This window comes from Pteropus medius, unplaced genomic scaffold, assembly GCF_902729225.1.
Source record: "Pteropus medius unplaced genomic scaffold, Ma_sr-lr_union100, whole genome shotgun sequence".
NCBI classification, from domain to species: domain Eukaryota; kingdom Metazoa; phylum Chordata; class Mammalia; order Chiroptera; family Pteropodidae; genus Pteropus; species Pteropus medius.
In genome coordinates this window covers 15,809,976-15,831,675 of record NW_024345601.1, presented here as the reverse complement: position 1 = coordinate 15,831,675, position 21,700 = coordinate 15,809,976, and the positions used below count along the sequence as shown (strand labels likewise).

Genomic DNA, 21,700 nt, shown 5'->3' with positions numbered 1-21,700 from the left:
AGCAGGTGCTGCCTCTCCCATCCCACACATATCTCTTACTTTTGGTTGGGGACCAGCTTTACATTAGTTTGGGATTCATATGGAGTATGAGGTTCCCCAATCGACATGATTATAATTTTCCTGTGAAGGTCTGTACTGGCCACTAGGTTGGAAGTGGCCTTGGAGCCCCAGTGCCATCTCTTCCCCATTGTAGGAATCTTACTTATTGCATTTCTTTTGTAAACCTGACTGATGGCCCTTCAGCCCTGCGTGGATATTTGTAACTTACCTTTTTATGATTTTTGAAAACCAATTGTAAGAAAAAAATTCTAAATGGTGTTTTATGACTTTAAATTAAAATGTAGTCATTATTTTATAATTGCAAAATCTCGAAGTATAAAAACAAAAATCGCCCATCATCACACCACCCAGGGAAAATGGTTAACTTTTTATTTCTTTTATGCACATGTACAGGTTTATGGGCATTTTTACAAAATTGAGTTATGCTATGTGTTTTGTCACATACCTTACTTTCTTCTCCACTTAACTTCCTAGAGTGAGCATTTCTCCATCATCCAGAAAATCTTGAATTTTTAATTTGCTTTTTAATTAATTTGATTTAATTATCCAATTACTTGATTTTTAAATTGTATTACGGGGCTGTTTTCACTGCTGCGTGTAAAGTAGCATTAGCTCTGATTTTAGAAGGAGCTAACCTCAGGCAGACGATTTGTCTGACGTAGCTGTAGAGTGGATTTTAATTCAGCTCCTCCCTGAGAGACTTTTGATGTGGATAACTGTTTTAAAATATTTGACAAATTTTGGGCAGTTTTATAAAATTTTATTTGCCATGCTAATGTGTCCTTAAGCGTCCCTTCTCTTTTCTTTCATTAAACAGGAAAAATGCCTTTCTTCCTCCCTTTTGGCTTCAGAAAAAGAGTCTGAAATTAAAAAAGTGAAAGTAATCAATCATTTTTTGACCTATTGTAGGCTGAGTGAATCTAGCTTTGAAATCCTACCCAGAATTGTGGTTGGCCCCACAAGCAGTCACGCCTGGGGCATCCTTGCAACATGGCCCAAACCATCTCTCCAGCTTTTCCTGTATCCCCTGCAGGAACCCCTGATAGATGAATTGGTCATGTGGTCTAAATGCCTGCGGCATTCCTGCTTTCTTGTTCTCATGCAGTTCTCCTGTTGGCCTCCTCACTCATCGTAACCTCACTCCCCGAAAGATGCATCCAACTTGGGAAAGCTTTTCTGGACTCCGTACACCCTCCAGGTCTGGGAGATGGGTTAGGGGAGATGCCCCGTGAAGTCCGGCCGGGTGCCAGGGGCAGGTTCTACAGCAGTTTGCAAGTGGTGCCTACTCTGCTCTGGGGTGTGTGGGGCAGAGCAGGAGGCATTTCTGTTTCAGTGGGTCTTTCCCCAGATGCAGACTTGGAGGTCAAGTTCCTTGGAGTGGTTCCAAACTGTATGTACTTGTACCTTTCACTCAAAGGTTAGCCTCAGAAGCAGACCGCCTATTCCATTGGGTACACCTTCATAAAAACACTTACGGGGTCACAACAAAGTCACCAGGGCCCCACAGTGGAAGAACACAACGAAGTAGTTCCAAATGATCAGAAACTGCTAGGCGGCTGCGGACGTATTATTTATTGCAGTGGTGCTCAGACTGTGGGTGCCCCAGAGCCCCCTGAAGACTTATTAAAGCACATACTGCTAGGCCCACCCCAGAGTCTAGAAGGTTGGAGAGAGGCCGAACATTTGCATTTCTAGCGAGTTCCCAGGTGGTGCTGATGCTGCTAGTCTGGGGACCACACTTTGAATAGCATTGATTTAACATATTTAACATATTTGAAGACAGTGGTCCAGTCTTGTCTACACGTTAGAATCACTTGATGCTCAGGCCACTCCCCAGTTTAATTACACTTGAATGTCTGAGCACGGGCCCCAAGCAGCGAGCCACCCAGGTGATGCCAGTGAGCAGTCAACTTTGAGAATCACTATTGTGAATTGGCTCAATTTTTAATGCACTTACAAGTTGCTTTGGGAAGTGAAAATGCAGATTCTTGTTCCAGAGGTCTCGGGAGAGACCTGAGAGTCTAATGAGCTCCCCAGTGATGGCAGTACTGCTGGTCTATGATCCGCATTTTAGGCTATCAGGCTCTAAAATATTAGAGTAGAACAGGGTATCAGTTGACATCTGAGCTGGATAATTCTTTGCTGTCATGTCTAGAATGTTTAGCAGCATTCCTGGCCTCTACCAAGTAGATGCTATTAACAGCCACCCACCCAGTTGTGACAACCAAAAATATCTCCAGGCCAGTGCCAGAGGTCTCCCAGGAGTGGTGGTGGGGTGTAAATATCTCTACAGGATGAAAAACCACTGGAGTAACGTGACTTACTGAGGCTGGGCTTAAGGGTCCCTTCCCCCTTCTTCACAGTTTTTCTGTTTAATGGAGCCATTATTCCTTTCAACAGGAGAAAAACCATTTATCCACACTGATCCTGTGTGCCTGGAAGAGGTCACACAATGACTGGAGTAATTCATATCAAGATAAATTAAATCCAACTTCTTTGCCTAAGGCAGAAGAAGATGGCAGGGTGGTGATGAAGCAGTAGATGCCTGAGAAGTTCGGGGGGTTTAGAGTGGGGCAAAGAAGTGCCCTGATGATATTCTCTATAACGGATTTTGGAAGATTTCAATAAGAGCTTTATTTTTAAGTGAAATTTTGCTTGTCCCCATTTCCACTCATCTCTGAGTTAAAAAAAAAAAAAATTGAACACAACACTTCAGCTCCTTTCTGTTGAATGAAGTTTTTGGCATGTAACCTTTTAACAAGCCCATGAATAATTCTCCTAGTTGACTGGCTGGTGATGTTTTTATTCCGTGAAGTCGTAGCAGTTCAGTGATAACGCACACACTCCAGCCCCCACCCACACGCCCACAGACAAGCTATTAAATCGGTGAGGGGTGCAAATTGCATATCCCTTTTATAGTTTTGAATCCTTTGAAGCCTTTCTTATACAAAATACATGAGTAGTTAATAAAATTACCGAGTACACAGACATCAGCCTGTATTCACAAGACTCTAATTCTCTGGTTGAACCACGTCTGGCATTAATGGTGCAGATTGAATGTCCAGTTGTAATTACCCAGGGCCTTATTACATAAGCGCTGGAAGGAGCGGTGTCATTCTTTCCCATCTGTCAGGAAGCCAATGGCCTGGTCATTAGGGAGGGGATTGGCATGGCAAGGGCTGCTCAGAGCCACGTGGTGTTTTACTTTCAACATGTATGGAATTCGACCTTTTTTTGTTTAAAAAGAGCAGTGACAGGTTACTTTAATTCAGAATCATTGGGCAGACAAATTAGAGCAAAATGGGGTACTTGCAACAGTAGGGCAAATTGTAATAAGCCTCAGATAAACCAGCAGAATAATTATAGTGGGAATAATAAATTACTTTCCTCTTTATTGCTTCTATAATCATTTGCCCCATGTGGATGGCAGCCTGTCCCTGTGAGGCTGATTCTGTTGTTGGCAAACTAAAGACCACGGTTGGTAAAGTCTCTGTTAGATCCGAGGCCTCCAACACAGGCACAAGTGGATTGTTGGTGAATGTGTTCTCGTTATTTCCGGTTGTGAGACTTTGCGGGGCAAATTATCCAATCCACGTATCCACAAAGCCCTGGCTTGGGGGCGTTTCAGGCACTGTTTATTTATGAAACTAACCGGCTTAGGTGCAACTCATTTCCTCTCTTAGGAGCTGGCTTCCCCAAATAAAAGAACGCAAATTCAAATGCTTTCCTTCTCACTGACTGAGCCAGAATTTTGTTTTGTTTTTGTTTGTCTTCAGGGGAATGTTTATGTCCTTATATGGCAGATCCCATCTCTGCCCTCCATAGGAAACAAACTAGGTCATTGGCCTCAGTGATACATTTGGACAAAGGCCATCGAAGGACAGTGTCTCGTCCTCAGACTTCAGGGTGCTCCGGAATCATCCGTGGAGCTTATAAAGACCCCAGAGCCTGTCCTTACCCTCCTCTAGAAATTTCTTCCAGATCGATAGGAGGCCACGGAATGTAATTCTAGGTGCTTCAGACCATGTTTTGGAGAAACAGACACAGAATTGAGATGAGAAGCAGGATGGTGATGTCCAGAGCACGGGCTTCTAGTGACACAGATGAATTAGGCACAGCCCAGCTAGGCTGGGCGACTTTGCCTGTACAATCTCATTCTGAAGAGGAGTTTTCTGTCTGCCTTTGCTGGGCTCACAGGGAAAGTGAGGTCAGAGCTGAGGAAGCATTTTGGGTTTCAAGGGGTGAGTTCTGGGCTTCAAGGGGTGAGTACTAGGCTTCATCTCACAGGAGGTGGGAGTGTGGTCCGAGACAATGAGAGGAGTTTGTGTGTTTGGATCAGTTATATTTCGTGCAATGTCCAGATAGCACACTTAAAAAAAATTTTTGTGCCAGGTACCATAAGCTCTGTATGTGAATTAACTCACAAGAAACCTATTATACACAGAGGACAAAACTGTTTTAGAGGTTAAATAGCTCTCCTGAGGTCATACCTTGTTACTAAGCGCTGGTGCTGCAGTGTAGCCAGACACTGGTTCCAGAGCCCACACTTTGAAAACTACTCTGTACCGTCTCTTTTCATAGCGAGAATGAAGACTCAGCCAGAGCTTTCAGTGTGGTTGCCCATAGTAAGAACGTTATAATAGACTTACAGACATTGGGTATGATTGTCCCTTATCAGAGGTGTTCGCGTCCTTAATTAACTGACAGATCAGCCATTGGTTTGATTCTCTATTTGGGGGAATGTGTGGTTAGAGTGACAGGTTGTCTTATTAAAATGGTTTTTCCCTACCTTGCTTCTCTAGGAAGTAGTACATTAGTTAGATATATCATAACAAGGTTATTTCTTCTATCCACCCCGCCCCCCGTCACCTTTACACTGGCATGAGAGTTTGGTTTCCAGTTGAATATGTTGAGGGAGGAACTGGTAATGTGAACTGTCTTTGCCTCTTTTTTGTGCCCCAGACATGTTCCACATACGTAGCTGTCCACATCTGCCTGCCTCCCTGTATTCACCCCTTCATTCTGCAGACCTTTCTTTGTTTTAAAGATTGTTCACGTCGCTCTCCTTTTTGCTTTTCTGATTGAGCTTTTTCAGATGACTGAGCACTCAGATTCTCCCCTCCATTCTGGACAGTGCCAGCCACTGGAAGGACTACTGGCTAGCCTTCCTGTGTTCACTTGGCATAGGAAGTTCGTGTCTCTTTCTCCTCCAAACTCACCAGTGCTTCCTAATCCACACCAAGATACAACTGTGTTCTCTGTGCTGATTTGAGCCAGGCACATACCTCAGCACCGACTCACACAGGCCTCTTTTATGGACCGTACCAGATTTTAAAGAGCGCCCCCAAAAGGAGAGGGAAAGCTATGGATTTCAGAGGCAAAATATGTAATTTGAAGGAGGGAAGTCTCACTTTCTTTGCCTCTCTCATTCCATTTGTTTGGCTTGGTTTATTCATAGCCTTGCTTTAAGACCTGAGAGTTTCTTAAAGAGTAATAGGGAATTATAACCCCCTACAACAATTGTGCCAAGACTGCTACTTTTGGTTGGGCATCTGAGTCTTGGAGAGTGGCCCAATTCTGGGGGCCCGAGACAGATTTAATCTGCAAAATGAGGAGAATGTCGAAGCTCCTGTCCCGGATCTATATTTGGTTTGTTCACATGGATGTTTGTGGTCAAATTCTGAGGTTATCTTCAAGTTATCTTACTTTCTCTTTATTTTGACAATACATTATGACCATTCCTCTTTTAAGTTCTTTCTGGCAGTCCCCCCTGCCTCCATTTGTGCAGTGATTCCAAAAGTCATCTCCGGAAGCAGGACTGAGGGAGAGGAGAGAGTTACGAAGGGAGGAAAAGCCAATAAAGGTGTGGTACTGTGGTCACTGCTGTAGTGGAGGTCCAGTTCTGCCCCTGCCTGTGCAAGTGTATGCCATGCTACCCTGATGGATGCTGAGCTGGGACTAGTGAGAGAGCAGGGAACCATCCACCATGGTAGCAGCCATAATCTGAGCTGGCCGAGGGGACGTGGTATGGCTCCAGAGGCATCTACTACACCATCTACTGCCCCGTGTGTCTTTCAGATGACCCCCAGTGGTTAAAAAGTATATCTTACCTGTGTTTACTCTGAGATGTCCTTCTATTTATTTAGCACTACAAGTTACATGTAAGTTCCTTAATTTCTCCATTCCTGAAATGGGCAGGATGATAATGGATGTGTCAACACTAACATTTATCTCTTGAGATGGTATGATTGACATTTTTAACTTTCACTGCTGATTTCGGCACCAAATCAATATCTATGTATAGACAGATCTCTGTTTTATAGGGAAGCCTTAGCATTTTGTGGATCTAATAAGAGATAGCACTGTAATTTAAAGTTCTAGAATTTCCAGGAACCTAGGTCCTCTAGGTGAAGGCTTTTAGGATTAATCATTAATGTGCATTTCTCAAGTTGTAATATAGTGAGGCTACAATGTGTTAATACTCTTCAGATAACTTAAAACCATTGTTCTGTTTAGAAAGCTAATTGCTCAACTCAGTGGATGAATAACATTTTCTTTTAAAATGCTCTTTCTGTATTCTCTTTTTTCTATCTTACTCTGGGAAATGTCAACTCTTTAAAATAGTAGAGTGTGTAGGTCACAGGGAAGTTGTGGAAATAAGTAAGATCCAGTCAAAAATCTGGTAAACCTATCTGTTGTCTGACACCTCTTTAGTAATATATGAAAAGAAGCCCATGATTTGTACATTGCTCAGTGAGAATCACATATTTTTTTTTCTCCCAACTTTCCAGTAGGTAAATAGTACCTACTCTTCAGTTCTTACATTGTGGTTTTGCAAATAAATCTGTGCCTCAAGCCCGTTGCTTTAAAACAAAAATCTTGAATGAGCCAGAATACCCATTGCTACATTTAGACTAGAATTTTCATCTTGGGACCTTGGTGATTAAGTCAAAGTTACTAATTTTCAGTGTGAGGAGACTGAGATCTAGAGAAATCATACCCCTAGGACTTGGCCCCAAGATGGTGCTTCAGATGGGCATGGCTAGATGATGCGTTTTACCAGAAGTCCTGCTTATGGAAGAAAATGCAATAGCATTAAATTAGAAATGTTATCTCTGGCAATTTACATATGCTCAATATCTTTTTTAATGACATGTGGCATGTTATCCATCATCTTGTTTATCTTCACACTGATTTTGGAAGATAAGTAATATGTTTATCATTCCCATTTTATTTATAAGTAAACTGAGTATTGGAAAAGGAGACATGAACAGTTGAGCACGGATGGAAGCTTACTGTTTTGCTCCAGCAACAGAGTTTTAATCCACCAAAAAGCACGCCATACACAACTGCCCCCTCACCATGTAAGAAGTACAGTAGATGCTCAGTTAAAACCTGATTAGTCTGTGCCATCAAGTTTGAGACTTGATAGAGACCAGCATTTGATGTCGTATGAGGATATAATAGAAGGAAATGTTAAAACTGATGTAGCTAGAGAAGGTATTTTTAGAAATTTTCTTTCTATTATGAAAGTACAACATACAGAAAAGTAGAAGGGAAGAAAGATCATCTCACCATGGTTTATTTTGTGCATTTCCTGCCAGGAATGTTTCCCTGGGTTTAGATTTGTTTTTACATATTTCTAATCTGCATGCATACAATTTTATATCTTGCTTTTTCATTCAGTATTTTATCTGTTGGATACTATTACGTTATTGACAAAAGCAATTTTAAGTGGCACCTAATAGTCTACTGAATTGATGTATCTCAGTTACTTAAACACTCCTTTTGTGGCACATTTAACTTCCCCACTTTTAAATATAATTAATGCTGCTGCGAACATTCTTCTGCAAACAGCTTTATCTTTGGGGACAGAGTCCCAGACGTGGATCAAAGCGAATGAACAATTTAAGCCAATTATTTTAAATACTGTAATCAAGTGGGTTAGAAACACTGGAGAATAGGTTACCAAGGAAATGATAGAGTATTTTTGTAGGGATGAAACGAAAGAAAAGATTCAATTAACCCAGTCATGCCGATAAAAGAGTCTGTCTTGAAGCAGGGCTTTTCATTTCCCACAGAGACAGGCAGTGAGTTGGTGCTTGATGCCTCCAGCACAGGGCTGGGAGTTCCAGAGATCGCAGGAGGCTTCTGTTCTTGCGCATCTTTCTTGATGCAGGAAGAATACTCATTCAAGAAGTGGTTTTCTTTACATATCTATGACGTGTGGATAGCCTGATTTTCTGGATGGAGTAAAACCGAGTGATTCCTCTTTTTCGTAAAAAAGCTGCCATCAGACAGGTGCTCCACAATGGTCCTCAAACAGGTAACTTCCTGCTCCAGTTCCAGGTGCTGCTTTTTTGAGACAGCCTTTTGCTGCCACTGCCATAAGGTGTTTTTCTCTTTCGAGAACCTTGTACCAGTCATTCTTCCATCAAGAGGTGGCATCTTCCCCTCGCCCCTTTCATCTTAGCAGGCTTACAACTGGCTTATAACCAACAGAGTGCTCTGGAAGGATGCTGCACGATTCTAAGGGCTGGCAGCTTCTGCCTGATTTTCAAGGAAACACTTGCTCTGGGGGAAGTCAGCCACCAGGTAGGAAGCCTGACTACACTGAGGGAAACTGGTTAACCACTGTGGTCCACAGTCCCAGCGGAGCTTGTCTTTCTTGCCATCCCTGCTGTGAGATGAATCACCTGTGTTTTCAGTCCTAGTTATCAATAATCTTGGATGCAGACTCTAGGGAAAGAATATCTGATCCGCCCAAGCTTGGGCCAGGTGCGTTGGTTCAAGGCTGGGTGCGGTGACTGTCAATTCTCTCCTTGAGGAAAGTGGGGCCTGAAAGGAGAATTGAGGTCCATTACCAGTGAAAGAGGGAGTGAATACAGATCAGGCCCAGCATATGTTCACAACAGATATTGCCTGCATCAGCTGTTGGAAGTGCAAATCTAATCATCTTACTCCATCATTTTCAAAGCTGTCAGAGGCTCTGCGTGGTTTTCATAAGCAAGCTTATACAACTTAGCATGTGAGGCTCTTCAGGGTTGGACCTTGCGTACCTCTCTACCAGCTTCCCGGCCAGGATCCCTCATGGAAACTTCGCTCCAGCCTAACGGAGGCATTTGTGTTTTCTTAAAATGATCTCGTCCACTCTCAAGACTTTAAATACAATCCATGTTCCAATGACTCCTAATTTATAAACCCACTTGAGCTTTTCTCTGAAACTAAACTCCTGTCTCCAACTGCCTTCTCAACACCTCAACTTGGATGCATAACAGACATCCCACATTTAGCATATCCAAAACTGAACTCCTGATCCACCTCGACCCCGCTCCCCACCCCACTCTCCCCGCAAAACGCCCTGCTTCTCCTACAGCCTTCCCAGCCTCAGGAAACGGCAACTTCCCTTTTCTCAGGTCAAAAACTTCAAATAATTCTCGACTCTTATTTGTTTCATATTATACACGAGCACAACTTGTCAGCTGTACCTTCAGAATATATCTGCAAACAAACAAAAACTCAAAATCAGAATATACCCTTCAGTGCTACTGTCCTGATCCAAGACACCGTCAACTGTGACTTTCTCACCTGTGTACTGCAGCAGCCTCCTATCTGCTCTCCCCGTTTTTGCCTTTGCCAGGCAGCAGCATTCTTGTTAACACGTGTCACATCACGTCATTCCCATCAAGTCAGATCCGCCAGTGACTTCCCATCTTTGCAGATGCCCGAGTCCTTACGGTGGTTGTAGGACTTTGCTTGACCCTCACCCCTGACTTCACTTCCACTATTTTCTTCCTTCCTCCCTCCTCTTTTGCTCCCAGGCTGCCTCGTCAAGCCAAGTGGACTTCTGCCTCAAAACCTTTCTCTTCCCTTGGCCTGGAGGCTTTTCACCCCATGTCTGCATGACTTGCTCCCTAGAACCGAGCCTGGCACAATTAGGTTTGCGGTGAAACTGTGCTGAATGAACGAATTTTGATAGGTCTTTGGACATACTTTCTCTTTCCTTGGGACAGACTCTTCACTCATCCTTGGACCAAGCTCATTTCTTTGGCTTCTTTCAAAGTCAACTAAAATCTCAACTTCTCCAGACAATTCCTGTGTTGTTTAAATGCACCCTGTTCTCTGAGGAAAAAGACTGTCTTACTTGTCATTGTATCTAGTGCATAGAAGTTTTTTTGGCATCTGGTAGACCCTCTGTAAACATTTTCCCCAGCCTCAACATCGATGTACTATTTGTTGATTTTAATAGGTGGTACATGCACGTTGTTTAAAAAGATACAAGAAGCATGATAGAGCATAAAGGGAAAAGCAAGCTTCTGTTCCCCACGTGTTTTCTGCAGAGGCTGGTATCTTTTTGTGTATCTGTCTGGATATATTCTATACATAGACAAGCAGTTATGTATTCAGTAAATATTTAAGAACAATCGAAATTGACGTACATATAATTGACTTGACATTGAAAATACTTAAATGGTTCACTTCGAATAACAAGTTTGCTAAAATTGTAAGAGTTCTGAGTCTTCCGAGAAATAGGTTTACCCTGAAAGTCCTTTCTTAAATCTTTCTAAAACCTACTAGTCCACTTCTTCACTTCATTAGACCAGATATAGTGAATAAAAGCAAATCTTCCTTGGATCTTACAGGAACTGGTAGAAAGCAGCCCTCTCTCCCACCTGTACATCTCCTGCCCTGTTTTAGTGTAATCCCTTTCTGAGATCATTGTCATTTACTCTCATTCTTGTCTCCTTGCTTTCACCAGAGTCCCTCTGTGGTCTGTTCTCAACAGAGCAGCCAGAGTGATCCTGTTTACATGTGAGTCATTTCTCTGCTTAACCCTTTGTTGGTTTCCTACCCTACTTAGAGGAAAAGCCTAAGTCCTTGGTATGACCTTTAGGCCCTGGATGGCCGCCATCCAGCTTTCCAGCTTTGCTGGTCTCATCGCTGTTCACTGAGTATGCTGGCTTCCCTCCCTCATGGGGGCCTCTGTACTGTTTCTTCTGTCTAGAGTGCTCTTCCCCAGGTAGCTGTGCAGCTCACCCTCCCTCCTTTGGGATTTTGGTCAAATGTCCCTTCATTATGGAGAAATGTGACTACTCTATATAAAATAATACTTCCATTATTGTTCCCCTCTATTTTGCTTTATGTCTGTATGCATAATGTGCTTACTGTCTGTCTCTCCTCATGTAAGCTCCATGAAAGCAGGCAATTGTTTACTTTCTTGTTCACTGCTGAATCCTTGCACCAGAACACAATGGTATCAATCAGTATTTGTTGACTGATTGAAAGAGTTAGGGACACAAGTCTCAGCATGCATTACCCTTGCAGTGTGTACTAGCAGTAGAGGTACTGCGTGGGGTTTGGCAATCTTGAGATGGGGTGTTCCCTGTGTGTTTCTCTCCTTCCATCTCCCTATACCCCAGAAACAGCATTGTGAGGCCCGGGAATCCAGGCTCAGGTCATACTTCTTCGGCTAAGCTCCCTGTATCTGGATGTCTGGACATTCCTCCTCAAGATTAGCAAGTCCCAAAGTAGACTCACTACCAGCCTGGCACCATTAGCTCTTGCATGTGCCACCACCTCTTTCCTTTTGGCCTATCTCCAAATCGAGGTTGTCCTTGCATCCTTCTCTGCTGTCCACAACTAGCTGGTTACCAAGTTCTGTCAATTCTGTCTTCTCAGGGTCTTTCCTTATTGATCCCTCTCAGCTGAGACAGCTTCTGGGTAGGGAGTCATCACTTTGTTTTCTTGGCTGCTAGCATGTCCCCCAGCTGATTCCTCTGCCTCTGGTTTGCTTCCCTTCAGCCCTGCCAAACCCCAACCACAGTCAGAGGGTCTGTGTGAAGCCCAGATCACATCATGGGCCTTCCTCGCTCAAAGTTCTTGGACAACTTCCTGTCACCACTGCAGGTTTCCTCAAGCTCAGACGTGGGTGTTCCAACTTGATTTTTGCCATATCAGTGTGGCATCTGTGCTGTTATTTACTTAATATGTATTTAAATATGATTATACTTTTTTATCTAGGCAATAATACCCTTGCAGGCATGGAGTGAAAATCACGTTTTTTTTCCCTAATGTACATGTTAAAAAACATAACTATTAAATTTCACACATTGGTTGGTTCGCATACCATCTGTGTGTATCATGGGTGTTGAGCCTGTCATCTCAAGGGGACTTGCTGGACACAGGGCCCTTCTCCATGTGGCACTTGCGTTGCTGATCCCCTCAGGCCAGCTATTTCAAGAACAGCATCTCCACTTTGAATTTCTACCCCACAGTGCTGTGTCTTCACACTTTTGCTCATAAAGCTCCCTCTGCCCTTCAAAGGGGTGCCCTTCAAAGCCTTCTAGTTTCTCTGCTTGATAATTCCTGCCTATTCTTCCAGATCCAGTTTAAAAGTCACACTGCAGAGCCATCCTTTCTTCCAACCCTGTCCCCAGGTTGCATTTCATCACTCTGACCCTTTCATTTTGTTCCTTGTCCATTGTCTGTTTTCACGTTCATAAATAAGGACTGTCCTGTATGATTTTCTATCCTAGACTTGCGCTCTCACAAGATTGAGAATAAGTTATCTGCCTTAGCCTCAGGGCTTGGCATGTAGACCTTAAAATGTGAGTGAATGAAGTTCAAATCCCCTTTTAAAATACAGTTACCACTGGTGGAGCAGTAGCTGTGGCTGGGATTGTTTGATCTCCTGTGAGAACAAGAGTGAGACTCGCCATGTAATCCTGGGAAATTGGGGGGAGTTTACTGGAGGGAGAGAAACGATGCACTGATTGATGGAAGGTACCCAAAGCATGAGACTCTGTGCAGGGTTTCCTAGGGCAGACCCCGCTGGCCCACACAAATTACCTGATCTTGATGAGTAGCTTCTGGGTCTGTCTGTCTGTCTCTCTGTCTCTCTCTCTCTCTCTCTCTCTCCCATCCATCCTCCCGCCACCCCTTCTCTCTGGTTCTCCCCACCCACTTTCTCTCTTCCCCTGGCCCCTCCTTCCCCACATACTTTGGTGAGTCTGTTTTCAACCCAACCTTTAGGGCGGCACTGTCTGATGTGATAACCACACATGACCATTCGAATTTTAATTAATTACAGGTAATTAAAATTTCATTTTTTCAGTTACACTAGCCACACTGGAAGTGCTCAATAGCTGCATGTGGCTAGTGGCTACTGTGTTGGAGAGTGCAGAGTAGAGCACTTCTATTATCACAGAAAATTCTATTGTACTGTACTGCTCTAAAATATGATTCTTTAATGTCTCCTATGTTGACTTTTGTTCCTCAAGCAGAAGCCAAGAAATAATCCCTATCTAAATGAGATTTCACTTGGGTGGATTTAGTCACCTTGCATATTATTACGGATGTAAGTAAAAGGCCGTTTGTTGAATGAGGAGAGGATTTAAATGGTTACATGTTGAGGAGATGGACGATCTTCCCATGGGAAGGGTATGGGCCACTTGCCCAGTGAGTTCTGTCCTGAGTGACCATCCCTGGTCCAAGCTACCCTCCCCCTGCTACAACCTGTTCACAGCTTAGCACGTAGATGGGGTAGAGAAGAGAGGTGGGGTCTAGAGCCTAGGAAAGTCAAAGGAAGGAGCTAAGATGAGTAAGAACAGAAAGAGGAGAGGAGGGAACTCCTGCAGTAGGAGGGGAGTGTGTTGGTAGTAATGGAGTGAGGAAGGCTGAGAGTCTTAAAAAACAAAGGTGACTATTTGGCATAGCCATTACAGAAAATGAGAAATGGCTCGTAAACATTTTTTGCTCAGTTTCTCCTTCCTTTTTACCCTGTCTCCAAACTGATTTTGTTTGTCGTTTTATTTAAAATGGCAGAATACATGGAGCGAAATAGGAGCTAGCTAGACTAAAACAGCATTAGAAATCGTGCACCCATAAGTGCTGTGTGTACTATTTCGCAACTGAACAATGTTCTGGATTACAAGTGCTTTGGAGACTAGGGTGAAAGATGATAAAACATTTACACTTCAAGCTGTAGACTGAATTGGTTAATTGGCAGGGCTACTACTGTGCTTTAGATCTTTTATAAATTAGGGGATGATTAGAAGAAGCTTCTCTTCGGCAAATAAGTTAGAATTGGAATAATAAAACTCAGGCTTTATTAATGTGAACCACAGGCCTTTAAACCAACAACTTTCAGCCTCGTATCATTTTGGACGTGAGAGTACCTGTCAGAGATTTTGCCCCTGTAATTTTAGAGGTGAAAATGAATGCTTGCCTGCAAGGCTATTCATAGATTTATAATGCTTATACACAATTGGCAATTTATAGTCTATAGCAGAACAGAAAAGAAGGTGCTGGTGGCTTTAACCAGTTTTCTTTCAGAAATTAAACGTCTCTGGCAAGACTAGTACAGACTCAAATTTGAGCATACATCAGAATCACCCAAAAGGCTTATTAAAACGGTAAAACACAGATTGCTGGGCTCCTCCCAGAGTGTCCGATTCAGTTGGTCTAGGGCTGGACTCCAGAGTTTGCTGTTTTAACGAGTTCCCAGGTGATGCTGATGCTGCTGATCTGTGGACCACGCTTTGATGACCACTGATCTTGTGGGAATTTAAATTCGGCAAATAAACTACCAGCCCCTTATATTGAAGGGGCTGGTAGTTTATTTGTCTCTTTCTGACTCCCTCTCTGGGGTTTGGGCAGGAGGGAGGAGTTGTCTGCGTTCATTCTGGTGACTGGACTTCTCAGTGCTGTCAGGTCTGTGGGCACACTGCCCTTTTTACTTGCCAGACCGGCCTCTCTAGGTGAAGGCCACAGTGTGCTGATGGAGCAGTTACCCTCACCGCTCCCCCTTCCCCCAGGAAGCAGCACGCACTTGCAGATTCAGAAGCAGCCGTGTTGTCTCCTGACCCAAATCTCAGCTTCATCCTGGTGACCGCCACAGTCCCCAGGCGGTGGTGGCATGAGGTTGTGATGTGGATGTCCAGAGCCTTCTAGACTCACGTGGTTTACTGGGACTTGCCACTGGGAGGGAGTTAGAGGACCTGGGTTCTGTTTCTGGGCGGACTTCAGACTCCTTGTGTGACCTTGGGCAATCTTCTTAGTCCTTAACTCCCCCATTTTGATTCCTTGTGTTGATGAAACATACTTCTCTCATTCCCAACCCATAAAATAGCAGGAAAACAAAAACCCAGGTCTAGGGAGTGGCCTCCAGGGCATTTATGAGCTGATGTGCAGAACTCGAAGTGCCTGAGGAAAAAGCTGCTGTGTAAACACAATATATTATTAATAAAATGTTGAAAAAAATAGCATCACACCCTCTGCTGATAATAGCTGCTTAGGTTGTGGAAGCTGCTCTGACACACAGGCTCCCAGCAGTGGGGAAGGAAGGGTGACTGTGGTTTTTGAATTCGAAACACATTTAAAAGAGGTTGCAAATAGGTTTTTAAAACATTTTTGGGGTATAGTTATCGGTATATTTGTGAAGAAAATGTGATGGCAGTTCTGTAAAATTCAATTGCAACTAACCAGATCATCAATTTCTTTTGATTTTCATTACACTTCAAAGTTGTTTTACGATGTGGGCTATTCCACAGGCATTTTGGCTGAAGTATCAGGAGTGTCTTTCCTCCTCCTATCCCCGTTGGTAATAGAAACGTACAAATGAGCTGGGGATTAATTAGTTAATGTTTATGTATACTCTACAGATGCATATGGAGCACCTGCTACGTGCTGTGGTAGACACTGAGATATAAAAGTATTGTTCTTGCCCTTTAAGGATTTGTGGTATAGTTTTAATTAAAGATACATAAGCAAGATATTATGTAAGGAGACCATTGTATTCTTATACTTGTCTCCGTAAGTATTGTTAACAAAACCCAAATCTGCTTTTCGTGCACTATAGAGATATGCCTGTGGTGATCTGGAGAAAGAGAGATTCCTGCAGTCCTACCGTTCCCTGTCAGGGAGAAGCTCAGACGTTTGTTTCTTATCCCCCCGAGGAGTGTAGAGATGGAGTCTTCTTGAGGATGTTGTGAAAAATGGTCTGTAGAAGGTCTAGCACCCAAGTGGTGGCTGCACTGCTCGTCTCAGGAGAAAGCTGCTGTGTACGCAGATACACTACAAATCTCCTAGGGACCATTAGACGCCATTGCTTCCTTATCAGCTGGGATGACCGTTCCCTCCTTGCCTTCCATCCAGAGAGTTGTGGCTTTTTAGCCTATAGCGGAAGCTCCCTAATGGCAAGGCCACACCTGGCTCTAGACAGGTACCCTCGGCCCTCGCGCACGTGGGGACTTGCCTGGGGAGCTTTTAAACAAATACAGATGCCAGGGTTCACCCCCAGTGTTTCTGATGAAATTGAACTGGAGCAGTCTCTGGGCAGCTGTTCAAAAAATCTGGTGAGTGCAATGTGCCATCGGGGTTGAGAAGTACTGAGTTGGTGGTTGAATTTATGTGAAAGGGTGAATCAAAGAGAGAGCCTCTGCTAGTCAGGAGTTTTTTGAATGGAGGAAAAAAACCACATCACAAATCTTATCTTGGAGGTTTATCCTGACTTTTGTTCTTTTCCTAAAATGTGACCTGTCACAGTCCCATTTGCTCACAGGTGGAAATGGCCACTTCAGGTGTTGGACACGGCTGGCCCATAGCCATCTTAACCGTGGGCATGGCTGGGACTCAGAGGCTGGTTGCTTTGGGAGCATTGATCCATCACGCCCTGGGAGAGCCTAGTCTTGCCCCAAGATCTGGTCACTAAAGGGCCTCCTGTAGGCACACCTCATTCCTGTATGACTCCTCTCTCAACTGTAGCCCCCTTCACCCTGATCGTCCTGCTAGGACTGTGCTGAGCAGTCCCAAGCCCAATGCATCACATTAGCGTCCTTCATTCCTGCCGCTGTGTCAGTGTGTACTTTATGCCTGCATTATTTTTTCTCCCCCTTGAGTGTATGTTCCCTCCTACCCCGGCTGGTTACAAGGATATGTGGCACCCAGGGCGGATCACCATTTAGTTTATAGGGCTAGGTTTTTCTGTTGCTCAAATCTGAACCAAGACCCCCAGCCCATTCATGACTTCCTACATCTCTGTTCTTTCATATTTCACCCCAGCAGGCAATGATGCTTTCTTTCTGTCTGTGTAAAACCTACAACTAGAGTGTGGCTTAGAACTCTACCGAGTGGGCTCCCAGCAGCTGGTTCACCTGCCGATTTCTGACTTCTAGGTTTAGGGGAACACGTCTAGCCACAGGTTTGTTAGCATTCTAAGTAGGTGCCACTTTAATGTTACTTAGGGCCATTCTTTTAGTCCAGAGAAGGAAATCCAAGATGGATAATGAAAAACGATTTTATTTGAAAGTGGGAGAAGAGGCCCGAGGAGGGTACCGGATGCTGGAGGCATTAGGTTGGGACAGGAGTGATCTAGAGCTAACTGTAGTCCTTGTTGTGTTTTGGATGTCTGTTCTTTCTCTCTTCATTTTCATTTGGTATTTTGACCCTTGTAGTACTACCATCATTTTCTCATGTTGACTTTCATTTTCCATCTTTCTTTCTCCTGCGAGTTGTTGTGTCTGGATTGCAGAGACAGCCCTTACATCCCAAGTACCATAGACTTTCTTTTACATCACACCCCTGGCTGTGTACCCTTGGCTTCACCCTTGGCCTCATCCCTGATTTTCTCCAGCCCTTTCCTTTGCTGGGTGTCTTGGTTGACCTTAACTTATCTCCCTTCATTTCTTTGTCAAGAATTGCTCCATCTTGCCATAAATATGCTTGCTGTCTTCTGTCATTACCAAAGTATTCCTCCTTTTTATCTTTGGGAAAATCCAAAGGTGTCTTCTCACCAGAAAGAGACATCCAGGATGGACTTTTCTTTTCCTTGGTTTAAGCCAACATTCATGGGTTACTCTGTGCATTATCTCTTTCATTGTCAGGTAGAAATATTATTCCCATTTGACAGGTGAGAAAATAGAGACTGAAAGAAGTTAAGTAGCTTATCCAAGATAAACAACCTTTAAATGATAGGGGTGCATTATGCTAGAGCCTCCTCTCTTTGCAATTAAACTGTACTGTCCAGCTGAGGGAGGAGTGAAATATCATGTTATGAGGATGGGGGTATGTATTTCACAGCCTTAGAGACCCTTCCATGCCAGCACTCATGAGAAGCTGTGAGATTATGTAGGATGGTGAGCCCCTTTCCCCTGGTGTTGATTTTGGTGATAAAATTCTGACCTGTATTCTTCTAGAGATGATACAGTATCAATTCTGAGACTGTGGGTGGTCACGTTGGGAGTGTGGCAAATTATGGTTGGGTCTCAATGTCTCAGGTTGTGTCTTTGCCACTGTCATTGTGTAAACCAGCAGAGCGGAGTTCTCCCAGTTAAGTTTCTCAATGTTCTGTTTCTTTGCAGAGCCTGTGTCATCTTGGGGGTGATATTCCTTCTCTCATCCATATGTATAGTGGTCAAAGCTATCCATGACCTCTCAACTAAGCTGCTCCCAGAAGTGGTAAGGTCCTTCTTCTTCCTTAATGGTCTTTTCTGAAGGTACCAGCTTCCTGTTACCTCTCTCCACAGGTTTACTGGGGGAAGTCGAATGAGTGGAGAGAGAATATATAGCATTTTAGGAGTCCTGAAGAACTCAGTGCAGAATATGAACAACTTTAGCAGAGAGAAGCACTAGGCAAGATGAAAAGACTGCAAATAATTGAGCTTGTACTGGGTTGTGTTCCTCTCCTTAGATTTTGGCTATTCTTAAGGCACGATATCTTTTATGTAAAGAGAAATGGGCTGATTTTTATATAGCAGAGTGATCCAATCTGTGTTGTTGGCATTTGTTGTTTTGTGTCCATTCAGTGACTGTCGTAATAATTATATTTTACCTTTGCACTTTAATTCTGTATGTAAATCTGTTTACATCAGATTTTCTGACACAACTGACATTTTGATGCAGAAACTGGAGGACACAATTTCATACGGAGCGGTGTCTTTCACGTTTTGTTCTTCGAGTGAGAGTTGTTACCTGCACTCTGATTTTTCTCCCCCGTGATGAATGCCGAGAAGATAAATATTTTTACAGTCTCCTATCAGGCTGTCTTCATAGAAGGCAGCTGGTTTACTTACCAAGAGGTGAAAATGCTGCCATTACAATAATTCTCTGTATACGAGTTGCATAGTGATTTAAATGCAAAAATACTGGATTTTCTCTTAGGATGTGATTTGATTTGAGCTTGGCACTGTGCCTGATCTTAATATAAGGCCTAAATTATTTGATCTTTAATTTCACTTTTAGAAAAATATGTTACTCCTTTTTTGGAGTCATGTATATATTTTGTGTGTGTGTGAAAATGAAGTGAGACATTATACTGCATTTCGTTAGAGCTACTAAAGCGACTGCTTTAAGTCCCCCCACCCTCACCGTAAATTGAGATTAGAGCCATTCCTTTAGTAACTCATCAGGATCTTAACTATTATTTATCACACAGATGGAAAAGCTTGTTCTCTAATGTCTAGTGACAGGCAGAAAAGATGGATATCCAGGTAGAAATGTACCTATCTGTGGTTTTTAGTCTTTTTCAGCAGATATTACTTTTTATTCTACTATGTTCCCTTCATCTCATCATTATGTTATTTCACCCTTGTCTTCCTGGTTACCTAGGATCCTGGACTTTTTCATCCTTTTTCCACCATTAGACTTGCTATCCTGCGTTTCATTCTGTTGGAATCTGAAGCTTAGGTAAAATGTAGACATGAAAGTAGTAAGTGTGTTTAACATGTCAGTCAGTTAACATGTTTGTATTTTACAAGAGATAGAAATCTGACTCCACTCTAAGAAATGTTTATTTTGGGGAATTTTCAGCACTAGGCTAGTTGATGCATCCATTTATTTAGTCACTGAAAATCAATTTCTAGCAGGGCTAACTTGATATGGAATGGACAGCTGTGCTCACAGACCCTTGCAGAGGCTCTCCTTGTTTACTCTTGATTGCTGAACCATTTTTAACTGGGAGCAGTCTCATATCCTATGGTGCAAATACTCCTCTGACATATGAAGCTCACCAACTTGAAATCCTTATCAAGGTGCAAATGTCTAATGCCCTACCCCGGGTTGGGGTCAGGAAGGGTGAAGAGCTCTGTGATTTTGCCCAAGACTGGACCTGGCCTTGGAGAACTCACACCCACTGCATCTTTTATCAGTCCTGGCATGGAATTTAAAAATCACACCCATTTATCACATCAGAACTCTGAGCAAAAGATGTAAGGTGGTTCCTGCCCGCGCCCCACCCCCCTGCTCCCACCGCCCCCACGCCTTCCGAGTTATGGAATGGTAGCAAAGGTGCCTTAGAGATACGTGAGCTCCTGTCTCCAGAGGGGAGGCCTTCTAGTCAGTCGACTGGCACGTGGCGGGCCAGGTAAATGCTGCCAGGTCGTAGCCAATGGCGATTTAATTCCAGGTCTTAGGATTTCCTCTCTCTGCTCTTGGAGTTCAAGGAAGCCAGCAGGTTATAGCCAGACCCCTGACCTCTCCAGCAATTTAGAAATGAGCATTTGTCCACAATACCCCATCTAAATTAGGAGTCACAAACTCAGATGCCCACAGAAGCCAGTCCTGAGAACAGGAGAAACTGCCTAGGTCTGTGGCAGTTAGGGAGTGTGTGCTCAGGTGAAGAGCCTGTTCTCTAGTAGAGTTGCCTTGCGAGAATGTGGACCCAGGATTGTCAGATCACCGAAGATTTTAAGAGAAAGTGGAAATCTGTGTTTAATGTGAAATAAATTGGCAGCTAATTAAAAATTTTTTAAAAGTCTGGCTGGGAATGGTTGGACAATTTGAAATGGGCCAAATGAAGCATGCCTTTTGGCTGTTTATGGCCTCTGGTGGTTGAAACCAGGGAGACTAGACTGAACTGTTTATGGCCTGTGGTGGTTGAAACCAGGGAGACTGACGTTTAGAGCCTACTTGTGAATTTAGGTCCAAGTCATAGCTTCACCCTTGCCCTCAGCTGCAGAATTGCCTTTTTACGTGTGATTTTCTGTCAGGTTGTTACTGCGGATTTGTCAGAAGCAGCATTTCCCTACCCCAGGCCTGTTCCCCCGGCACCTTTCTTTTTAATGTTAGATGCACAATTCTTAGCATGAGAGTAGTTGCAAGAATGGGTAGGTTTTGAATCAGAAAATCGTGCAGTTAGGAATACTATAATTGTGAAGTCAGTTAGCTCTGAGCCTTGGTGGTGTCAACTGCCCCTTGGTGGCATTGTGCTAGGGCAGTCAGGCCAGTCCAGCTCTGGGGGAACCCCGGAATGGGAGCCGTGGTATCTTCTGCAAGGGTTTCATGAGCAAATGGCATTAAGTCTGCTCCCTCACAGCCTGCACATGGTCACACTGGATCGTTAATGAAGCAGATTCCAAAAGAGCCTACTTGGAAATGCAATATGAACTGTGATTCCAGAAGTTGGGGACAGTGGGCAGTGTCACAAATGTCATGGTACTAGTGCTCACCTTATGTCTGTGGGTGACTTTGAAAGGAGCATCATCTTCTTCCTGTTTTTACGCCCACCACACCCTACTTTGGTAAGAAGGAATAGGTGGTATGCTTCTCCTTTTCGGTAGGACACGGGGGCTCTGAAAGCTGAAGTGATATTCCTGAGGTCGTCAGCTGGCACAGTCTGGATTTGAACCCTTGTCGCCTAGTCTTG

The 21,700-nt window shown here is 43.6% G+C and overlaps 1 protein-coding gene across 2 annotated transcripts in view; it reads left to right on the top strand.

Annotated features, from left to right (window-relative positions):
- TMEM163 (transmembrane protein 163) overlaps positions 1-21,700 on the top strand; it is a 201,783-nt gene that overhangs the window by 139,302 nt on the left and 40,781 nt on the right. For both annotated transcript variants that reach the window (XM_039874531.1, XM_039874532.1), the window contains exon 5: positions 18,420-18,516. In XM_039874531.1, the coding sequence (XP_039730465.1) occupies positions 18,420-18,516 (97 nt within the window). The remainder of the gene's footprint in view (positions 1-18,419; positions 18,517-21,700) is intronic.